General features: G+C 41.2%; 1 protein-coding gene across 1 annotated transcript; it reads right to left on the bottom strand.

Moving 5' to 3' along the window:
* Nucleotides 1–886: 886 nt before the first annotated feature.
* LOC140724653 (extracellular calcium-sensing receptor-like) lies at nt 887–24,189 on the bottom strand. Its single transcript, XM_073039078.1, has 7 exons — nt 24,106–24,189; nt 14,521–14,750; nt 12,535–12,826; nt 10,713–11,546; nt 5,138–5,258; nt 2,405–2,518; nt 887–1,794 (listed from the first exon to the last, which is right to left on the bottom strand). Exons 1-7 carry the CDS (start codon nt 24,187–24,189, stop codon nt 887–889), a joined length of 2,583 nt encoding a protein of 860 aa, XP_072895179.1.
* Between the last annotated feature and the right edge of the window lie 648 nt (nt 24,190–24,837).

The raw sequence follows: 24,837 nt of genomic DNA, 5'->3' as shown, positions 1-24,837 counted from the left end.
GGTCGATTTTTGAATAGTACGATAATTAAGGGTCGTGGGGGGAAACAGATAGGTGGAGAGGGGTCAATGGCAGTATCACCCATGATCTTATTGAATAGTGGAGCCAGATCAACGGGCATCGTGGTCTTCTCTGCTCCTTTTTCTTATGAACTTATGCCCGAGACAGGGCATATAAGATAACAAAGGGGCATAGGAATTAAAACGTTCGGGAAGCTTAAAAATACAACAATAAATACAACCAAAAAGCCACAGGAAATGGTAAGGAATATGTTCCCACAGGCAGCTGTCGAGGGCATATAAAACGGAGATTGATAGATTATTGATTGACCACGTCATCAACCATTACAGGGAGAAGGCCTGGGACGGGGACTGAGGAAGGTGAAAAAGGATCAGCCATATTTGAAATAGCGGTGGTTACTCGATGGGTCAAATGCCCTAATTCAGCTCCGATGTCTTATGTTGTTGTGGTCTGACGGTATAGGTATGTTCAGTTGTACCAAATAAATATTTTTCACGGAAACAGTGGCATTACCCTCCTTTCACATTATTTAACCGGTAGCAGCTGTTCATTGTCTCTGTTCATGACCTCAGTCACCAATATCTACAGCGAATCAATTATGAAAATCGAAGTTATATTCCCTATATGCAATATGGGGCAGGTCTTCACCTTATAGGTGTCTTTCACGTGACGAAACAGCGTAGCAAACAACCATAATTAATCTTCTTCACACTGAGAACAGCACCACACCACTGACTGTATCAATATTATTTATTCATATCACAAAGTATCGATTACTATGTTGAGACATCAAAAGATTCAATCTAGCATTTAAGAAGTGAGGGTTCAACACTCTGATGCAGCAATGATATAAAGGAACGCTGGTAGTTACAGTGATGTCCCTTTAGCCATCATATGTTTTTTTGTATTAATCTCTGGTTTCAGTAAGATAATATAACATTTCGGTGCAAAAATGCAGACAAGCAGACCGAAGCTCGATGCCCAAATGGCGAACACTTCTACAGCCACAGTGTACTTTCCTGGAGAGCTCACATAAGCTGGAATAAAGGTTATCCAAACAGCGCAAAAGATCAGCATGCTGAAGGTGATGTACTTTGCGTCATTGAAACTGTCCGGGAGTTTTCGCGCAAGGAATGCAAGCACTAAACAGACAATGGATAACAAAGCAATATAACTCGAAACTACGTAAAAGGCTGTCAACGAGCCCACATCGCATTCCAGAATAATGATGTCTCTGTAATGGCTCATGTTTTTAAGGGAGTAGGGGGGTGACAAGCTCAGCCAGAAAATGCAAACTATACTTTGCAAAAATGTAAGGACGAAGACGCCCAAACGTTGCTGTGTCGGTCCGAAACAACTCATCATGCTACTATTGGGTAAGGTTGCTTTAAAGGCGACAACGACAAGAATGGTTTTGCCCAAGATGCAGGAAATGCATAGAACGAACACAATTCCAAAAGCCGTGCGGCGCAACATGCAAGACCATTCGGTAGGTTCTCCAATGAACGCAAGTGAGCAAATAAAACAAAGGAGGAGGGCGAAGAGGAGTAGAAAGCTGAGCTCCGAGTTGTTCGCTTTGACCACGGGAGTTTCTCGATTCCTGTAGAAAATCACAGCGGTGCCCAAAGTGCAACACACTCCCACGATAGCAAGCGCCACTAACACAAACCCCAGAACGTCTCCAAAGGAAAGGAACTCAACCTTCTTGAGAACACATTGTGTTTTTGCTTGATTGGACCAGTACTCTGAAGGGCATTGAATGCAATCCGTGGAATCTGAAAAAAATGATACGAAATACATAATGCAATAGTAAGACAATAAGTTTTTATATATAGAGAGTTATATTGGGAAAGTAATTGCTTTTGATTGTGTAGAGGCGGCGCGGTCACGGCACAGAATGAAAATAAAAATAGTCCAGAGCGGAAGTTACTCAGCATTGTGATTGATGAGAGAATGACAGACAGGCCATTCACAGGGTGAGTAGTACCATTCTCGATGTTAAAAGCCCTTTATCACTCCTTCTCTTATGTGCAAATATCCTTGATGGAGGCCAGCTTCAAGCTGCTGATGCGAAGGGCAGTTTTCACTACATCCTGTAGCATTTCCTTACCACCGAAGTGCTGTTTTTGTACCACACTCTAAAGCAGCACAATAGAATGCAAACGGCTGTACATCTGTACAACAATGTGACCATAGGTGTTCATAATCGAGCTCCCTCAGACTTCATAGAATATAAAGGCGTTCGTGACTTCTTATGATTGTATAGAATGTGCTCAGAGACGTTATGATGTTTGTGCGCTTTGTGCACTCTCAGAAGGTTGGATATGCTCGCTGCTTCAACTGTTATGCCGGTGATATGTATTATGTTTTAAATTGTGCACTTACCAGTGGCGTTGCTGATCTCCCCAGCGGCGCATTCTGCGCAGTCAAAGCAACATATCGGCTGCCCTTTGCGGCTTACTTTTCGTGTTCCTGGAAGACAAGGTTCAGAGCACACCGCTCGTGGGATCTGAAACAATGGGAAGCATTCAGACATCATCCATTTGAAATATAAATACACCCGTTACGCTTGCGGAGCAGCTGATACGATAATGATATACAGAATAAAAAGAAGTGGCACCCACACCGTCCCCTGAGGAACACAACTCGTTACAGCCAGCCAACAAGAAAAGTGTCGTTTTGTTCCAACTTACTGCCTCGTACCAATCAGCCAATGCTCTAACCATACCAGTATGTTCCTGTAATACCATGAGCTCTTAACATTGTAAACTGCCTCATGAGTGCTGAATGGACTATAATTTCCTTTATTCAGCCACTCTCCTTTCTTAAAGAGTGGTGTGCCTTTTGTAATTTCCCATTCCTCCCGAACATTGACAGGGTCTAATGCTTCCTGGGAGACAATTAATAATGCCTCCGCAATGACTAGCTCTACCTCAAAGACTTTCAGATCTCTAATGCGCAGTTCATCTGGTGCTGGTAACTCAGGCAACTTTCGTTCTTTCAGCCTTCTGAAAACATTTTACCTGATAATATTAATTACACTCACGTGTCTTCCCTCACACCTTCAATAATGGCAATCTGCTAGCGGCTTGCACAGTGAACACAAATGCAAAATACTGATTTAGTCTATCTTCCATCTTCACGTACCTTGTTATTTGTTAGCTAGCTTTCACATTTCATTTTTTCCACTTAATTTTTTTTAGTTGCTTTCTGTATGTTTCATTGACTTTCCAATCGTCTAACTTCCCTCAGTTTATTTGCTGCATGCCCTCTACTTAATTTTTACATTAGCTTTGACTTCCTTTCTTAGCCATGATTGTACTATGTTGCCATGTTACCATTACTTTGTTTTTCGAATACATGTATCCTGGAACTTCCTAATTTTTCACAGAGCGGAAACTATTTCTTGTCTGCTGTCATCCCTTGCAGGATCTCCTATCAGCCGACTTTGACTATTTTAATTTACTTTACTCCAGTGAAATACTGCTACGGCAGACGTTTCTGTCTCCATATCAAACTTAACCTGAATTCCATCATATTGTGACCACTGAGTCCCAAGTATTTCTTTTTTTTTTACATTAAGCACCACAATCTTTCCAGTTACGCACAATCCGGTGTAGTTTATACCCTACCAGGCTCAAATAAAATTGTTCGAAAAAGCCATCCCGGAGGCATTCAACTCTCTTGAGATCTATTCCCAACTAGATTTCCCCAAGCGATTTTCATGTCAATGTTTGCAATAACTATCATAATGTCCTTTCTAACACGTATTTCTATTTTAATTTTTAATCTGTATTCCACAACCCAGTTATTTCTCGGAGGCCTCTATATAACTGCATCAAGACCCTTTTTACACTTGCAGTTTATTAACCCATCCCATAAGGATTCAACGTCCTCCGATACTATGTTACATCATTTTACTGATTTGATCTCATTCTTTACCAGCAGCGGCGCACAAACTCAACTTCTCACCTTCTCACCATAGTCCCTCTGATACTATGTGTAACCCTGGACATCCAGCTCTCAATCTTCTGCCACGATTCGTCCACCTTATTTCCTATAATCCATGGATTGAGTCCAATATATGCTTCCGTTTTAAATTCTGCATCCATAATGTGATGATATTCACTGTGGTGACTGCAATTTTGTCCTATAATCAAGCTACCTTTCCTGGCAATTTCTGTTCTCGATATATATGTTTTCTTTTTACCATCCACCGTTTCCTGAGATCCTTGAATCGGTTTTCCATCTCCCTGCCACAATAGTTTAAGCCTGCATAAACAGCTCTAACAAACCATCCCTTTAGTGTATTGACAATACTATATATCACGTTCAACCTATCATGTTGTAGAGAAATTACTCCTCCCAGAAGAGATCCCAGTGATTCACGAAGCTGAAGCCCACACCGTTCAACTAGCTTCTGAACCACATATTTAACTGCTTGATCTTCCTGTTTTTACCCTACCATCGCATCTCATTGATTCCCAATGGATCTGCAACTGCCTTAGAAGCGTAGAATATGAGCTACATTCTAATTCTACTAAAGTTTTTATACATGAATACCAAAGCTAATTTGATGTTGATCAAGTGTTTTCTGGATTAGTAAACATTTCTGTGGGAATAAAAATAGACGTTAGAGTCACAGAAGTACAGAATGATATCATATCAGGCCGCTATGATATCTGATCATGATCTGTAGCACCCTTGGGGGAAGGATTCTCGAGGACTCACTAATTCTCAGATAATAAATTTCTATTCTTCAGCGTGAAGTGATCAGCGTCTTAGCTCATGACTACGCACTTTTGTTTAAGATGGTCCTACCTATGAATATTTGCGCGTTTCAAGTAGCGAATCCCTTGTCTTCTAACCTGCTGAAAATACATATCTGAACCGTGGAAACTGCGCGGGACATTTCATTAATCTGAGCATTGGCGGGCATATACACCTGGAGCTTCAATGTCATCCATATAGCAGACATAAAATATTTTCCATAATAAAAGAAGGAATCTACCGTCTTTCCAGTCGTGCTCCACATGATGTCATCGATTTGCATCTTTAGTTCACTCCCTGGCGGTGCCGAACCATCGTAATATCCGACGTTTACAATCTCAACTATACCATTCAAATTCGTCTGTAAGTTCACGAGTTCGTATCTTGGAACTGGGTCACCATTTTCGTCAAAATACACGGTTTCTCCCGTCTTTGCTGTGAAATTCACTGTGCGGATGTAGTGCAGCAACTAGAAAAGATTATTAAATGTAGACATGTTTTTAATGGAGACGTGGATTCAGTTTAACGAAACAGATGTTCAAATTCACAAATTTTGCTTTCATGAATCTAAATAACGAGAAAAGGATTTGGGATGTTATGCTTTGGTATGGCCACATTTGAAATATTGCGTCCAATTCTGGGTACCTAGCTGCTGGTCAGATATCAGTAAGATTGAAACAGACAAATATAACATACAAGGCTGTTGCGAGGGCTTGATGACCTAGAAAAAGGAAAGGTTGAATCGATTAGGGTCAGTTTTTAATGGACTGCAGCAGAATAATTAGAGACTCAAAAGTGGTAGAGCCTGGAGAGAGAAGGCTGCACATACATCCAGGATGGAAGTTTAAAAGGGGAAAGCTTCGCGGGAGCTCTGGTATAGCAGGCACTATAGCAATTATCAGCTGGACAGCTACGAGGGCGGAGGTGGCGCACTGGTCTGGGAGAGAAGTTTATAAGGAAAAAACCTTCGCGGGAAGTTGGCTATAACCAGAGCACCATCCACCTGATGGAGAGCGGCGACGGTTCAGGCATAAAAGGGAAACATTGTCTAGAGGAGGTGCAATCGCCGGAGCGGTCGGATTCAGAACGTTCGGCCTTTAGCTCACTCGGGCTTAGACACGATGCGTGTATAAGTGGCCCTGGACCTTGCACCTTTTGATGAATAGAGAACATGTAGCGTTAATACTTTGTTCTGGATTTCAGATTTGGGAATCCTGTGAATTCCCACATCAGATGGCCAAATCTGCCCCAGGTGCACAGAGATACAACTCCCGTCAAATTGTGTTAGAGATATGGAGCTGTGGGTTGATGACCTACATCATATGCGGTAAAGTGAGTAGGTGATAGATAGGTGATTCAGGGAATGAGTTACCCCGAGGCTGCAGGAGTTAGTCGAGTAGGCGACTCTCAGGAAAAGGAAGCGAAATGCTCAGATAGTCGAGAGAACCCGTGTGGCAATTCCCCTCAGTAATCGTTATCTCGTTTTGGATGCTGGTGAGGGGGCAGACTGCACTATCTGGTCTCTGGCACTCAGCCTCGTTGCGTGGTGCAAAGGGAAGAGAAGAAGATAAGTATTGGGGGTGATAGGGGTTTCCAGAGTGAGGCTAACAGACAGGAGGTTCTTTCATCCAGGTAGAGATATCCGCATGGCATGTTGCCTCTCAAAAGCCAGGGTACCGGATGTCTTGGATAGGGTGCATGAAAAGGATAAACAGATAAATGTCTTGCTGAACGTTAGTGCAAAATGGAGGAGATCCTGACGAAGGAGTTCAGGGAGTTGGGTAGGAAATTGAAAAATAGGAACTCCAGGTAGTAACCGCAGGATTGTTGTCTATGCCACATGCTAACGAGCGCAAGAAACGCATGATCAGGTATATTGATGCGTGGGTGAGAGTCTGGTGTAGGGAGCAGAATTTCTGGTTCCTGGATCACTGGGGCCCTTACTGTGGGAGGTACGACCTGTACAAAATGGACCGCTTAGACTTGAACCAAGTGGGTCCAATATCATTGCGGGCAGGTTTAATAGAGCTGTTAGGGACGGTTTAAACTAGTTTTGCAGGGGGATGGGAACCGGACACAACGGGATATAGAAAGGTTGTGACTGAAGGGCAATGTCATGATAGTCGTTGGGGCTTTCAACATGAGAGTGGATTTGGAAAAGTGGGCCAGCATTGGACCTCAAGAGAGAAAAATTGTAGAATGTCTAATGTATGGATTTTTAGACCAGCTTGTTGTTGATCCACTGGGAGATCGGTTGTGCTGGTTTGAGTGTTGCACAGTGATCAGGAGGTGATAAAAGAGATTAAGGTAAGGAACACTCAGGCAACGGTGATCACGATATGATAGATTCACTTTGAAATTTGAGAAGGGTAAGCGAAATTACAATGTGTCAATATTTCACTGGATTAGAGGTATTTTCAATGGCATGAAAGGGTAACGGGCCAACATTGACTGGAAAGGGAAATTCGCAGGAAAGACTATAAAGCAGTAATGGGTCCACTTTGTGCGAAAAATAAGAGAAACACAAGGCAGAAATATTCCAAATAAGGAGACGTTTCGAATGGAAGAAGGACACAACCGTGTCTGAGAAGTGAAGTCAGATCAAAAGTAAAAACAAAAGAGAGGGCATACAGGAAGACAACGCTATTGAGAAGCTAGAGGATTGGTAATTCATTGAGGAACTTACATGCAGGGTAAAGAAAACAGATGCAGTAAATGTGGTGTACTCAGATTTTCAGAAGTCCTTTGACAAAGTGCGGCATATGAGGCTGAAAGCTAAAAGCACATGGAATTACAAAGAAGTAACCTGTATGGGTGCAGCATTGGCGGATCGGAAAAGTGAATTGGAATAAAGAGAATCTCATTCTGGCTGGCTGCTTGTTAACAGTGGAGTTCCACAACAGTCTGTGTTGGGATTGTTTTTTTTCTTAACGATGTATGTCAATAACTTGTATAGTGGGAATAATGAATCTGTGGCTAAATTGGCCGATGATACTAATATAGTTGGAGGAATGGGTAGTATTGAGAAAACAGGGAATCTGCAGTGAAACTTAGATAGTTCAGGGGAATCGGCAAAGAAGTGGCAAATGTGTACAGTGTTGAAATGGTCAGTCACATTGGTGGAAACAATAAACAGACAGACTATTGTTTACACAAAGAGAAAATTCAAAATGCGGAGATGCAAGGAGAACTGGGAGTTTCTGTACAGGATACCTTAAAGTTGAGCCTCCAGGTTAAATGGGTGTTGAGAAGGCGAATACAATGTTGGCAGTCATTTCCTGAGGTATATAATATAAAAGTATGGATGTGCTGTTGAGGCTCTACAAGGCACCAGTGAAACTACACTTGGACTATTGTGTGCAGCTTTGGACTCCTTATTTTAGAAAGGCCATCCTGATATTGGAAAGGGTTCAGAGAAGATTCACGGAAAAGATTCCAGGAATGAAAGGGTTACCATATGAGGAAAACTTAGCATCTCTTGAGCTGCATTCACTGGAGTTCAGGAGACTGACGGAGGATCTCATAGAAACATTTCAAATGTTAGAAGGCCTGAACAGATTAAATATAGCAAAGTGATTTCCCATGTTAGGGGAGTCTACCACAAGAGAGCACATCTGTAGGATTGTAAGCCGTCCATTTAGAACTGATAAGCGGATAAATTACTTTTGACCGACTCTTCTAAATCTGTGGAAATTGTTGCTTCGATCGGCTTTGTAGTACCATGCCATTAAAGGGTACAGGGCTAAAGCAGGGGGTTGGATTTGACTGGAAAAATTGGATCAGCCCATGCTGAATGGTGGAACAGACTTGATGAGTGAATGGTTTACTTTTGCTACATTATCTTATGTTCTTATGGTCTGCAAACATGAACCATTGTAGCGTGTAGGGTAGGAACAGGTATCTGGGCACAAAATGCTTTACCAAATCATGTAAATTAGTAGTAAGCGGCTACGTAATCCAATCTCCTCTGTGCTACTCAATTCCTATATTATTCCAATTTTCTCGCATTAATGTGTCCACTTATGGTTTTAAATTCTATAACATTGCCTCTAAGAACTGCCTAAGCAGCACATTCAAGGCATACCTCATTCTCTCTATTAAAACTCATATTTTTTCTCTCAACCTCCGTCACTGCAGAGAAGACAACTCACATTTTTCCAAACAATCATAGAAATCCCCTCTTACCCAGGCAACTTCTTAGTAGAATTCCTCTGCAACCAGTATAATGCTTCAATATCCTTCCGATAATATGGTGACTATAACTATGAAATCTACAGATTCAGACCAAAACGAGTCACTGACTCATAACTTACTGACTGGAGATCTCACTGGCTCAAAAAATAAAGGAGGTGTGTTATATGCCTTCTTAAGCAATTTTTCAACCTGCATTGTGACTTTCAGGGAGCGTTGAACTGAAGTCCCATGATCCTTGAACACTGTTTACATGATAGTCCTTTACAAGATACTGTCTCGTCAAAGCTGACCTAGCAAGGTTCAGTACTTCGCATTTCAACCTTCTAGAGAAGCACAAGCAAATGTTACATACTTGTTTGGTAGTGGAATACGCATCAGAACCCTAAATCAGAAAGTACAAAGGTGGAGAAAGGTAGATTTTTAGAGACAGCAAATGCAGGTCGAAGCAACGTAATAGATCTGATAGAACGGATATGTTGGCGTGTGTCTTTTTTAATACTAGGTGAATGATATACGTATGATAAGGCGTATAGGATAGGATAAATGAAAATAGGCTATTCCCAAATGAGTCTTGAAGCCATTAAGTACGAGTAAAAGGTGAAATGTTTTTGGCGAAGCTGAATGGGAATGTTTTAAATCAGAAGGAGTTTCATTTGTGGAACGAACTGGCAGCGAAAATGCTAGATGCGATGTCACTTGCAGCGTTTAAGAGAAGTTCGGATAACTACGTAGAGTGCAACGTATCCAGATGTCCGTCGATAAGACAGGACTAAATAAGAACATGGCAGGCACTAGATAGAGCTAACAACATGGTTCTGTGTTGCAGTCATCTATGACTCGATATATATCTATGTTTGTGATTTAAATGTTCAGTGGATAATTACCTCATTGGAGACTGCAGATGCTCAGATCCGCCATAAAACATGTATGTTGTAAATTAATCAACCATATATTTCTGTTGACGTATTCTGCTTGAGTCGTTGAATTCCGCCAGAATGTGGTGCTGTACTCGGTCTTGATGCTGGAGCAGGGTCAGTAAAATCAGGTGAAATGCCTCAGCCCGAAACATGGACCTTCCCATTTGCTATCTAACCGTAAGATCCCTTAGCATTTTGTGTTTGTGTTGCTCTGGATTTCCAACATCAAGGGAATCTGTTCTATTTCACATATTTCTGGAGTGAACGTGGGCGTGGAGTAGTATGGTTGCCGTGCTTCTCTCATTATCATTACTCAATAAGAATCCAGATGTTGACAATGCAGGGTAAAGACCTAAACTTCTTATGCAGGCATGAATGCTACTGCAAAGCCGAGGGAAATTAGTTGTGTTCGGTATTCAGTCTTTTAGATATTGCCCTCTCACCGCCACCAGACAGAGTGGAATACAGTCCACACGGACCTACTATACAGAAAGAAGCAGAGTTCCACCAGTAATCTTCTCAACATGCATCTTTCATCTAACTTTCTCTGCAAATTATCGAAACAACCAATCTGTTGTTTGGCGAGATTGCTCCTCTAAATTTTAGTGGTTCAGTTCCCTGGAATAATAACCGATTGACCTATTGAACATTTGAAACCAGTACGAAAACTATGATTTGACCACATAAAAACCCTTCATTACAAAAATAGTCGCCTGTAATTTACTGCACATGGAAATGGTACATAATATAAGCTTCAAGCTGCCCGCGATGTCAGTTAGTTGTTTGGCTTTATAAAGGAAGTTCAAGCCTACCTGCCACGGCTCGAAATTTGAAATATGAGCGCATGTGTTATTCATAAACGGCCCATGACCTTCTATACAGGTTAATATATTGTGGAGTGCGTAGGCAATACTGTAGACCGCTTTATACACGTGGTAGGAACTCCCTTCCATTATCGCTGGAAGGTAGGTACTTTCTGTTGCTTCTATTTGTTCGTTTCCTGTGCAATGCCGTACTTCACCCATGACATTTTCCTGGTATGTTTTATTCCCTGTTGCAAAAGAGCAGGTGAATAAAGTTTCCCAAAACTCCTCCACCAACTTATTGCCAGGAAAGTTGGAAGGATGGACATTATGAAGATAATCTCTGAGACCATCTATCTCTGTCCTTCGAGTAGCCGGCCCTATAGTTCCTGCGAGATAAATTACTCGTTCTTCAGGGGGCAGAAGATTTTCTGACACCCACGCCTCACTTCCAATCCATTGTATACCAGTTACATTTTCACGCAACATTTCGTTCAATAAGATCCGCATATCAGCACCGTGAGCAAAGGCCACCACCACTTTAGTGGATGCCTCTTTAATCACCTGAACAATTTTGCTGATTTTCTCTGGCGGATCGGTCCTGTAAAATGATTCAGAGTAGGCAATGCAAACCCCAAACGTTTCAACATGTTTGACAAATCCTTGCATTCCAAAAATTCCGTAATCGGTGTTACTTCTAATAGTACCGATCCAGGTCCAGCCGAACGTTTTCACCAACTCAGCGAGAATTTTGGACTGGTACTGGTCGCTGGGAATAGTTCGAATAAACGTCGGGTATTCTGTCTTGTCGCTGAGACAGGAACAGGTGGAGAAATAACTGACCTGTAGAGAAGGAAGTAAATAGATGAATACCAGGTTTCTGATTATAAATGAGAAGGATTCAAATATCAGTAGCATGCCAATGTGCATATTTCTGCTTGTACATAATTGCATTATTGAATATGAATTATGAATAATATACAGCACATTTAACATCTTGAAACGGCATGCTAATACAACGATGGCTACAATGCATACTTATTACTCTGTGATTAAAACCTCTAATTAGCCACGTCACTATTTCTGCTTAGATTTCTTGTCACTACATTATAAGAATGATGTAGAGGCTTTGGAGAGGCTGCAACCCAACTTTACCGTTTTGCTGACAGGACTAAAGGACGTGCGCGATGTGAATGGTTTTGAGAGAGCTGGGATGTTCACCCGAGTTCTGTGCAGTATGAAGGGATATCTGAAATACTTATCAGAATCTCAGAGATATAGTCAGAATAGAGAGCCGGTATTTTTATTTCCCTGGTGCTTAAAGCATTTCCTACCATAGTGCAAGCGTTTAAGGTATAGGACAGATAAGATCAAAGACGATGTGCCAGGAATTCCGTTTTTCACACATGCAGGGTTCAGAGCTTGCAATGTGCTGCTTTGTGCGGCAAGCAGGGTAGACACGACAACGCATTTGGGAGCTTCCTCGATGGACACTTGAATGTGCCACATACGGAGGGATATGGGTCTGGAATTAGCTTAAGTAATAATTTAAATTATAGTTTAATTATTTCGTTAGAACACATGGGCTATATTCCTTTGCTGTATCTTTAATGTATTTTAACACGATATTTAACAAATGGTATTAAAAATGCATGATCATAGGATAAATAAACTAAAAAAAAATCCCAAAAAACAACGCATCGTTCTTTATTATGCTGGTATTTTAGGTTGAGACACTTCTATTTCAACTCAGCTTAGATACAAAGTCGTAATTTTGTGTCGGTTCTGAATGGGAAATCGGTACTGCCATCGTCAAATATTTAAACATTACCAGCGGAATTCCAAAGGATCCAATTGTCCTTGCTGTTACAATGGAATTTGTAGATGGACCACAGCCAACAATAGCAGCGACATTGGAGGAACCTCTACATTCAGTATATTCAATTGATTCTTCTTCTCCGTTGATCAAAGCAAACGCTGCTTTCGAGGCGATCGCGGAGGATGAACAGTCATCGTGGATATGATATCCAAGTTTGATTCCCGGGAGGAGATTCTTATTCTGGTTTATTTCTTCAATGGCAAATATCATCGTTTGCGCCAGTCGGAAGATTGCAAACCCAAAACTGCGGGATAAGAGTAAGTTCTGATGAAAGAAGTCTTCACATTCCCAATCCAGCAGGAAATAACAATAAACAGTCTGAATCTTGAATTTTGACGCTTTTAATCTGTAACAGTTTATTTAAGTTTCAAGTTATCGATGAAGAGTGTTAACAACACTGACCTGATCGATCGTAATTTTTCAACGTCCAGCTCGAAATAGTACATATGCTCGATTTTACAAAAAACAAGACAAAACAGACACTGAAGAGGAGGGCTCCAAATTTCTTGCAGCACACGGCTGAACTCAAAATTACGTGGAAAACTATAGCTATATCGAATTGAAACGGACACATATCTTATAAATAATGTTCAGCCAACGAATCTGAAACGTCACAGATTGACCTGATACGACGTATAAAATAGAGGGTTTTAGAACCTCAGACAACGGCAACTCCAGCGGGCCATCATTCCGGCTATGGAGGACTCCAAGTCGCACACCTGGAGACTACATCTGGACCATGAGGAACGTTTGGCCATCGTCGACTCCTTTTCCCATTTATTACCTTTACGCAATTTGACTGTTCATGGAAGGTCAGGGGAAATTTGTATGTGTGGACACACAAATTCATTTGTGCTTGCTAATTGAAAACATAGGAGAATTTGTCAGTAAATATATATTATCTCTCTGCCTAACTGAGCATTATTATTTAGAGGTAATCTTTATAACATTTACAGGCTCGAAAAAGTCGGCTGTCTGAGTACCAATCATAGACAATAGTGGAACATTCATGTAAATAGTGTGAAGAAACTGTCACGAACTGCAGTTTTCCCTTCTATACTCAACAATTTGTTTTCATACTTCAGAGGAAGCATCAATCAGAGACCGCAAAATGTTGCAGGTGATCACTTCTGTTTGCCTCATTAAAGCAACCGGCATAATTAGGGTCTCCTCCAACCCAGCGATTTTCTAAGCGTCTCAATCTTCTATTCTTATCATCCACCCACCTTCCTTATCACGGGCTAGCTGATGCTCCATCTCCTGTCCACAATCTTTCTTTATTCTGGCTTCTGCCCCTTTCTTTATAGTTCTGATTACTGTCTACGTTTCAATTTTTGACCGTAATTTTTCCACAGTATAGGTGCTGTCTGAATTGACAAATACTGAAACATCTCATATGGAACAACCAAGAATACGATGTGCAGCATCACAGTTGCAACCTGCAACTGATGCAAAACCGACTACTGCAGATATCTAGCCTTAAGCACAAACATAAGAGACCCCTTTGAATTGACTATAGAATTCAAAATCATGCACCGTGTCAAGTTCATTTGTGAAGATACACCGCCGGCCACAAAATACACACCGTGGATTACTAGGATCTCTGTGACAGAGAAATATATCATGATTGCCATTTCATTCAATCCGCAATCTTTATGCCTTTGTAATCACAGAATGCAAACAACGTGCTGATGACACACACACACCAAACATGTGTAAACAAGAGTCTTCGATGAAAGTTACAACAACAATTTCACGTAGATAAAAAAAAAACTATAATTACTATCCCACATGCTGAATTAGGTAAAGGACAACAAGAACAGAATACAGAGTTTTCAGAAAATAATTAGTTCTCGAATTGAAAGGACGGTTCAAAGGGTTAAAAAAAATAATGGAAAGAGAGATGGAAAAGTGCCGGTCTCCAAAAGGGATACCTACCTTTTGCACACAGAGCTTTTCGGAGTAGAGGTAAATGAATGAAAGTCGTTAATCACATCCAGATGTATAGTAAATATTCCACCGAGGATGACATCTCCATCCTTGGACAAATCAGGCGAAGCGGCTTTTGCTCGACGTTTGCAGACGGTTCCGTGCATTTCTGGCACAGCGCCGACAAAAAGCAAAAACAGAAACGGAGACATCGCCGTGCTGCAGGGATCTGTCACAATCTGAGGAAAGAACTTGGATTTATATTGTCTTTAACAAGATCCTAAGAGATCCCAAAGCAGCTGATAACTGCGGCAATTACTGTAATTATTAAAGATTCCAATGATTATATGGCACAAGACAGCACATGAATTGATGTAAGTGCATCTGGTTAACACCAGGGGGAATTCATAGAGAATAATATCTCGATGTAATGGATGCAGGTAAATGCACTCTCAGCGAAATAAGAATGATTCTCTGGAGTATGAAGGTTTCGCCGTTCGATTAATTGAAAGCTGGTATTCAATCATTAGTCACCTGGTTCCATCACGACTAACTGAAAGTTAAATCTTAGCTCAGAAAACTTAAAGTTTCTTATTTAATAAATGGAAAGACCGAAGGTGAACTTAATAACTGTATGTTGCAGAGTGTCTCTTTGTCGCGTAAGGCAATTGAATCCGCACAAAAATAAGGCAAAAACTACCAATGCTGGAAATCGAAGCAACCCACAAAAAAATGTTGGAGGAACTCAGCAGGCAAGGCAGCATCAACGCAAAACAGTACATTGGAATTATCGGGCCGAGACCCAGCATTAAGACCAACGGAACAATCAATCCTAATTCTGGCATCTGCAGTCTCTTGGCTGAATAACAGAATAATAGGTATCCTAATAAATTAAAACGGGACAAGCAGTTCATTAGCATTGAAAATAGCCCTCAACAAGGACATGTGGTGAAACTAATGCGTGAGTCTAATATTGAGCATCAGTGTTATACTGAAGGAACAAAAGAATGTGCAACGATTAATATAAGTGCTGGGATTCTAAAAGGCTGTTTCCTTGGCCACTTAATCAACTCCCTATACTCTCGCGTATGAGTGGGCATCGTCTGCTGTAACACCAGCTAGAAGTTTGCAGATGACACCACCTTGGTGCACTGCATCACCATTTACAATGAATCCGTGTACAGGCGGGTGACAGAGATATTTGAGAGCATTATCCTAACGAGAAACTTTCCTTCAACATTAAGTAATTATAAGAGCTGGTTGTTGACTTTAGGAAGAGGAAATGCTCGTTACCTCTCCTATAAACTGCCGAGAATGGAAGTCTTGAGAGCTTCCGCTTCATAGCTTTGAACGACACTGATAGCTTCTTCTGGTCCAACCAGGCAGACGCAACGTCCAAGAAAAAGCTACTAGCACCACTACGTCCTCATCAAGAGAAATTAAAAATCGCATGCCCTCTTTGTTATTAACTCATCACGGAATCTAGCTTCCCCTCCGGAAGGCATTGTGCACATTTTGCTGCTTAACTGAAATAGCCAAAGAAATAAGGTAATTTTGCTCTGGTGCACTCTCATCGAGTAGAATTCAGAAGTTCCTGAAAGCACATACTAGCATGTAACACACTGATATAAGCATGTTAAATGGTCGCCTTGAGAACCAAGTAGAATTCTTGACTTCACAAACTTCCCTGCCATGCCGTTGCAACTCCTGTACATAAGACCTAAACTGTCTCTGCCACTGTACCATATTAAATTGCATCATGTTATTAGCTACCTTATGCTGACTCGGTGAACGTTGCAAATATCTCATCTATACAGAGGTTACAGATATGATGGAGACGCCAGACGTGCCTCGGGCTTCAATCAAGTCCATTGCCCGAGGAATCAAAATCAGAATCAGCTTTATTACCACCGGCATGTTAAAGTAAGTACAGCAGGTCAATGCAATACATAATATAGAAGAAAAATTAATAATAATAAATAAGAAAATAAATTACAGTACAATTGTAGTGAACAGTTTAAATATTGTGCAAAAGACACAAATAATATATATTAGAAATGTGAGGTAGTATTCTAGGGTTCAATGTCCATTTAGGAATCGGATAGCAGATGGGAAGAGGTTGTTCCTGGCGTTCCACACACTCCTGTTCCTGAGTGTGTGGCTTTATGCTTTTCCACCTCCTACCCGATGGTATGTCACAACCACAAATTCGGTAGTGCAGTAGATACAGCAATTGCGCTTGTGAATATGCACGTGTCAGCTAATTATCATTTCATCGTGTTAGTATTGAATTCCATTCTTTCCGTCGTAGTACTTATCTAGACTACAACACCGCACAGCAAAGCTTCGACTGTGAAATTGGACTGGCGAGTCTACTGACTAGGAAGAAGTGGTATTCAATTTAAATTTAGTTGTTCTTTTTAGCCGCAGTTTAGGCTTCGTTTTCCATTTGAATGATTTCTTCAAATGCCCCGTTGGGATATAGCGTTTATTGTTTTCTTTCCTTTTATCACTGTTCCCATTAAATTCTGTGAATTATCGACCGACTTCAAAGTCCCTGATTCTGCAATTTGGACAACTCTGATCCGGGTGACAGGAATTCACGCGCATCCAAATGTGGACAAAAAAGAGAGAGAACAGATGAACTTGGTCCTGGGATTCATTGGTCACGTAGGAGACAATCTACAGACAGAGTAATCTGTCCTCAGTGAAGTTCCGGAGGTAATGAAGCGATATTACCTTGTGCCCACTAGCCCAGTATGATTTGAAGGAACAGGCATCGTCCGTAGCTGCAACGGCTAAGCAAAGCACCGCAGACAATTAGTCTCAGGAGTCTGCGATCGACGCACACACGGCCGCCGTCCACGAAGTTACTGTGAACAACCAAAATTAGCTGACAGCTAAAAGCGATCTCGCCAACGCAATGCAGTAGCTTCTGGCCACCTCAGTCGCACTCCCAGCAGATCTCTCGTTTTCTTTTTCCGCTGTCCAAACTGTCTCTGCTACTAATGCTGCAGCTCGCGGGCCCAGACCATGTTGACTCACTTGGTCGTACAGAAACCAAATATTCCACCAGTAGGCAGATATTCTAATTCCAGCCTGGTCGTTTAGGTGATGATGCGCGAAAATTGGCGTACATGGTCAATCTTCTTGATGGAGCTGCACTCAGCCTTTTCGACGCTTTATTGGAGTAAGGATATCCCGCAACCCAGTCATTCCGACATTTCGTGGAGGATTTAAGGAGGGTTTTTGGTCTTCTAGTACGGGCTCAGGAGGCTTCCCAGCACCTCATAGAGCATATGCGTTGGTTTCAGGAGGAAACAGAGAGGCGCCGGAGTTTGGGTTCCTTCCTCTATTTCTGCTCATAACAAACAAATATAGAAACACAGAAAACTTACAACACAATACAGGCCCTTCGGCACACAAAGCTGTGCGAAACATATCCTTATCTTAGAAATTACCTAGGGTTACCCATAGCGGACGGTTTTTTCTGAGTTCCATGCACCTCTCCCGGAGTCTCTCAAAATACCCTATCGTATCCGCTTCCACCAACGTTTCTTGCAGACCATCCCACGAATTCACCATTCGCTACGTAAAAAAAAAACAAACTCTAACATCTCCTCAGTGTTTACGTCCAAGCACCGTAAAACTGTGCCCACTCATGTCAGCCATTTCAACACTGGGATAAATGTTCTGACAATCTGCAGGTTTTAATGCTTCTCATCATCTTATACACCTCTATCAGGTCATCTCTCGTCCTCCGCCGCTCCAATGGGAAATAACGGCCGAGATCACTCAACCTGTTATCATAAAGCATCTTCCCCAAACCAGGCAACTCCTTATAAATCTCCCCTGCACCCTTTCTATGATTTCCACATACTTTCTATAGTGATGGGACCAGAACTGAGCAGAGTACTCTAAGAGGGGTCTGACCACGGTCCTATATAGCTGCAACATTACCCCTCCGTTTCTCATCTCAATCCCACTTTGATGAAGACCACTGCACCGTATATTTTCTGAAAAAAAAGAGTCAATTTGCGCATCAGCTATGAGTGCCCTATGCACTCGATGCATGCTAAATAAGCAGTCCATGCTAAATATAGCTTATTTTTTGAAAGGGTTTAGGAGAGAGCATAAAATTCAATCCTGACTTGCAGTCATATAAATTTGTTCTTATAATATAATCTTATTTCTGCATGGAAATGAATCACATTACTTATTTTACAATGTTTCCATCTGGTTGTTCCACCCTCTTATCCTCTCCCGTATCTTATCAGATACAAATGAATTCTCTTAACCTTCTCCTCCATATAAAGAACCAACCTACGTTGTCATCATCATTATATTCTGAAATATTGAATTTGCTAATTCAGTGATATAGATCAGGAGCAGCTGTAGTCTAAGATCTAATTTCTGCACAAGCTGAATTTCCCGTTTGAGTGAAAGGTTCGATGAACACTTTATTTTTTCCCATGAGGTATGAGGTATGACATTTATTAGTGCACTCTCTGTCAATGAATTACCCCAACACCCAATGTCGACCATCTATCTTGCTGTATGCGGCCTCACTGCAATCTTTCATACATCTACACTCACTATATGATCGGCACCATTTCTATTTGTGGCAACCTCCGAGACCGAATAATATACTGTCAGAAATTATTTTCGATTTTTAACCCTATTGACGTAAATCATCTTTGAATACAACCGACAATTACTTTTTTCTCGACTGCTGTTTGTAGCTAAATATTTTACTCAAATTCCATCGGTGCATTTCTCATCATCCGTAAGCTGGCAAATAATTAGGTAAATTCGATTATTGCAATTGCACTGCCTCAAATACAGTGAACAAAAGGGTGTTGTGCACAGTTCATACATTACAATTGTACATTTCTGCAAAGGAAACTTCAGGGAAGTTGAGAGAGTACTGTATTTAGGGTGATCAGAAAGCGAGGAGGGATGGAAAAGATCTGTGAATTATGTTTGTTTAGAGCAAGCGAGGGCACTCATCCTAGTTCAGGAAATAATACCCGCAGTATGCACTGCCTTCGCAATACCCGGTAGTTACTCATCCAAGCTACACAAACAGTATCTCTGAAAGAAACAACTTTACATATTTGATTTATTATTCGACACAAATCGGAAAGAAAACAACATTTATTTTTAACGTCGCAATATGGGTGAACACAGTTGTAAAACATTAAATTGTTCTTGGGAGTTTTCAAACGTCCTTGGCACTAAATATGGTAGAATAGCATACAAAGGAAAGGAAACAGCAGTTGTCAGAACGCTACAGTGATCGTCGTGTGCGATTTGAATTTACATATTAGAGTAAAGATTTTGACCAAGATAGTGCAGTTTGGGATTGTGATATAAAAACCCTAGAGTGGATGTAGGAGGAGAATACATTTTAGCGGGGCACGATTACAGCTTGGAGCGTCATAGTTCGAAGTTCTAATTGGTGCCGTCTGTAATGAGTTTCGTGGAATGCAGTGCTTTTCACAAGTTGTTCTGATCTCACCCCACAGTCCTCTAAAGATCTCAAAACAGAATACACTTTTACATCCAGTCTGTGGGTATGAACAATGGCACAATGAAATTAAAATTGAAGACACAGGGAAATTGTTGCAGAAAAAGAAGTGCCGAGTCAACGAACAATACATACAACAGATAAAATCTCCCATAAGCACCTAAAATGAAAGAATAACAGAAACACCTACGTTGATTCGCAGGTATAGGCAAATGAATTATAATAGCGAAAAAAAACATGGCAGGTATATAAACTGAAGGAATAGGAGAATCATGAGTCAAGATTGAAGATTGTTTAGTTTCTTTTACACATCGGTGCAAAGGAGAACGAAGGCAGAACAAAAATCATCACAATATAAAGTAAAAGAAAATCACAACCGGGTACCTTGGTAAAACACAGGAAATATTAATACATAAATTAACTTACATGCATAGTTTTATTGGATTGTTTGACATATAATGACAATGTTCTGGTAGTTGAGAATATGTGGAGAGTTCTGTTAGTGGGTGTAGATGTTGACCAGCCTTACTGATGGGGAAAGCCGCTGTTTTTGAGTCTGGTAATCTTGTCATGGAATCTACTTAGCCTGCTCGTTAATGCTGTGGGAAAAATAGCTCATGCTAAAACTCGTTGGAGTCCTAATGATGCGACTGGGCAGTCTCCAGTGCCTTTTCGTGTATACAGTACTGTGAAAAAGCTGTCGTTTGCATATATTTATAACTAAGTTGCCTTGAATTTTGCACAGTGCTCAGGTATTTTCAAATATTGCACTGTTCTCCTGACCCAAATATATCAAATGTAACTATGCATTTTGGGTGATTATAAAACTATTTGCGGTATAAACCATAAGGCCTAAGATATAGGAGAAGAATAAGAACATTGGGCCCATCGAATCTGTTCCGATATTTCATCATGGCTGATTAAATCTCATTTCTTCCTCCCGATTCCCTTCATACACTATTCTGACCAATCAAGGAACTGTCATCGTGTGCCTTCAATGTTCTCATTGTTTTGGTCTTTAGAGCTGCCGTGGCATAGACTTCCAGAGATTCCACGCGGAAAAGAAATTCCGTTCGAAAAAGGATACCCCTATAGTCTCCTCCACCTTAAGAAGAATCATTTCGACATCCAGATCTATCAGGGCCTTTCAGGCATTCTATATGTTTGAATTAGCTCACCCCTCATTCTACCGAATTCCAGTTAATAGTAGAAGCTTCAAACGTTCTTCAAATGACTAACCAGTCAAGTCACAACTAAATGTCCCGGACGTCGCTTCCAACCTCACCAGTTTTCCCGCAGCCTTTCTAAGATAAAAAGGCTCAAAACTACTCAGAGTGTTCCAGGTGGGTCTTCACTTGTGCATCAGAAAAGCTCAACATTACATCTTTGCTGTTATATTCTAGTACTCGTGAAAGTAATGGTAGCATCGAATATGCCATCCTCAGCCTCCAAGTTCAGCGTTCGGCAATGCTGCAGAGGGACTCCAAAGTTCCCTTCGCCTCAGCTTATTGAATTTTATCTCAATTTGGAAATTAGACAACCCTTCCATTTATTCTACCAATGTACATGACCGTACACTTTCCGCCACTGTATCTGTCTGTTATGTGTTTGGCATTATCGTAATCACCGAAGTACTTCTGCAGCCTGTCTATTTATTCAAAACTGCCTGCCTCCCTCCTTATCTCCATATTGTTTGCAATATTTCCAACAAAGCCATCAATTCCATGATCCATATCTTTGAAAGTTGCATTAAAAGAACTGGTTCTAACACCGTCCTCTCTGGAACAACATTAGTCACTGAGAGCCCCGCAGAAAAAGGTTCTCTTGATTCACGATCTTTCTGTCCTGTTTCTCAGTCACTGTTTTATCGATGCCACAGTCTTTCCTTTCATGCACTCGCTGTTTCTTATGGAACCTCCTGTGTGGCAACTTGGAAAAGCATTACCAACAGTCGAAGTACACCGCATTAACCAATGCTTCTTTGTCTCTTCTGCTTGTTATTTCTTCATAAACATTCCAACAGTTTTCTCAGGCAAGATTTTCCCATGAAGAAACAATGTCACCTGTGGTCTATTTTCGCATATGGCTTCAAATACCCTGAGATATTATTTTTCCTAATCGACAGCCAAATCTTTCAAATATTCAGGTCGGGCTAACAGGGCTTTGGGTCCCCTTCTTATGCCTCTCTAATGTTCTGGTGTAGAATGACAACTGCAAATTTCTTCTCTTCCGGAGCCATTGCAGAAGCTAGAGAATGTTGAAATATCATCCATAATGCTTCAAAACTTTATTTGGCCTCTTTGAGACCCTTGTGTCTAAACATCTGATTCATGTGACCTATCTAGTTTCAAAGCTTTCATTTTTCCAAAATCCTCTGTTCCATAAGCGTAACTTCGCACGCGTCATGCGCTCGGTCATCTAGAACTTGTTGTACATAATTTCCACAGTGCAGACTAATTCAAATTACTTATTTAGTTCGTCCGCTATTTCCTTATCCACTATTACCACCTTCTAACAGAATGTTCCATCCGTTCGATATAGCCACTCTCCTCTGTTTTGCACTACGAATCTGCAGAAACTGTTGGCATAATCTTAAATAGTATTGGCTTGTTAAATTTCGTATTCCATTTTAACTTGTTACTGATTTTTTGGTGCCTTTTGTAGGTGCATCAAATCATCGCAATCCTAGAAATTCTGACTACATTTTTCTGTATTATATGTTCGCTCTTTTATTTTTAATTCGGATTATCCACAGTTGTGCCATCTTTCCTTTTGAATGCTTCTTCCTTTTTTTGGATATAGATTTTCTCTGCTTTCCTAATCGTTTCCAGAAAATCCAGCCATTGCTGCACTGTCATCATCACGGCCAGTGTTCTCTTTCAATCAACTCTTGCCAACCCTCTTTTATGCTTCTCCTTCTAAAACGACAGGGTGAATTTAATCACATTATGATTACTTGCCATTCAGCGTTATTTTAATTAATCTCTGCAAGCAATTCAGTTAGATTGCTTAACATCCAATGCAGAGTCGGCGATTGCTTAGTGGGGTGAACCACAAGCTGTTTTAGAGAATTAAAAAAAAATCTCGTAAGCACTCTTGAAGTTCAGCATTATTCTGTTTCTTTTTTCAGTTTTCCCTCCGACGGAATCCACCAGAACTATTCTAATATTATCATTTCGGCATGCATTTTCTATCCAATGAGTTGTGCCTACATTATGCGTGTTTACCTGCACTTTTGCTACGATCATCTACTTTACTGAGTATACTGCTCTCATTGAAATATAAAACCTTCAGTCTTACATTCTCTCATGTCGATTTTGTCTGCTGTTATGTTGCAACTAGTCCTATTACCTGAAATTTTCGCTCCTCAGTGCACATTGCCTCCGTTTTGTAATCTGACTACATCATATTCAACGGTATAATTTGTCTTTCATACATTCGATCTTGCATTGAAATATACGCAGCTCAGGATTCCTAACTTTGTCCGAGGTCTTACCAGCATTTGTCTCTACAAACGCTCCAGTACCTATTTCGGTATTCTTGTTCCTCTTCAACGCAACTGTATTTTAAGCACCACCCTGCTTCATTAACAAACCTTCCCGTCAGGAGACTAACCCTCTCCAGTTCAGTTGCCATACGTCCATTCTGTACAGGTCCCACCCTCCCTGGAAAAGAAACATCTCATGCTGGCCATTCTCTAATACCTCCTTAGCCATGTATTAACCAATAGAATCCTTCTTGTTTTTGACTCACGTACAGCTTGCCGAGGTGGCAATCAGGAAATCAAAACCCTGGAGGTCCTACTCTTTAAGTGGACCGAAATCCCTGAATTCCCTATACAGATCCTCGTCACTTGTCCGACACATTTCATTAGCTCCGACTTGGACCACGACCTTGGGGTCTTAGACTATGGACTCCAATACATACTGAGAGGGAGAACTGGTAAGGAGAGAGTAATTGTTGATTACAAATTTGCAGCAATCACCAGTGAGCCATTGCAATTGCCTATAAACCAATTATATGGGATCAAATAAACTTTCCTGTTGTCTCAGGGCGGTTTCTACCTGCACCCGAAAATAATCCGTACTCCCGCACTCCTTCTCTGCCACCAGTCTGACAATCTTCCTGCGCTGCTTCAGCATAGCCATTCGCAACAACCTTTATTCCAACTCACGCTCCACTCCACCTTGACAAATAGAGTACTGTGCAGCAGCTTTAGGCACCCTTGCTATAATATTATTCGGCACAGAAATTTGCAGAGTACAAAATGTTCTTGATGCAGATACGCTGTGTTATGAGTGATTAACAGACCTGATAGACAATGGGGTGCAGAGTTAAACCCCCCCCCGCCCCGAGAACAATGAACTAGTGACTCTTCCTGGATTATTTACCTTTCGCTGCAAGGACTTTTCTTTGCTCGTTAACATTCCTCAAGAGACAACAGGAATGGCCTGATTTGATGGACACAGTCATTCAGAGTTGATGGATAGCTGAGACCCCGTTAGCAGGGATAAAAGACAGGTCTGGAGAGACACCCTTCAGATACACCAGTGGACACTGACTGAGTGTTTTGAATCCATAGGAAGGTGGGGGTTTCGGAGACCGAATCAGGAGATCGGTCAATAAAACTCACAGTGTGACAGCAGGGCCGGTGGGGAGTTGTGTGTGTGTCCACTCATGCCAGAGTGACGAGTCCACCGCAGTGGAACGGTCTAGCTGAAAGACGGAGGTGTCATGGCTGAATGACCACAACGATACGACGGAATAAGAAAGCCGCAGAATGTTTGCCTGCCGCA

The sequence above is a fragment of the Hemitrygon akajei genome, chromosome 3, assembly GCF_048418815.1.
Source record: "Hemitrygon akajei chromosome 3, sHemAka1.3, whole genome shotgun sequence".
Classification (NCBI taxonomy): domain Eukaryota; kingdom Metazoa; phylum Chordata; class Chondrichthyes; order Myliobatiformes; family Dasyatidae; genus Hemitrygon; species Hemitrygon akajei.
This window is presented reverse-complemented; position numbering and strand designations above follow the sequence as displayed.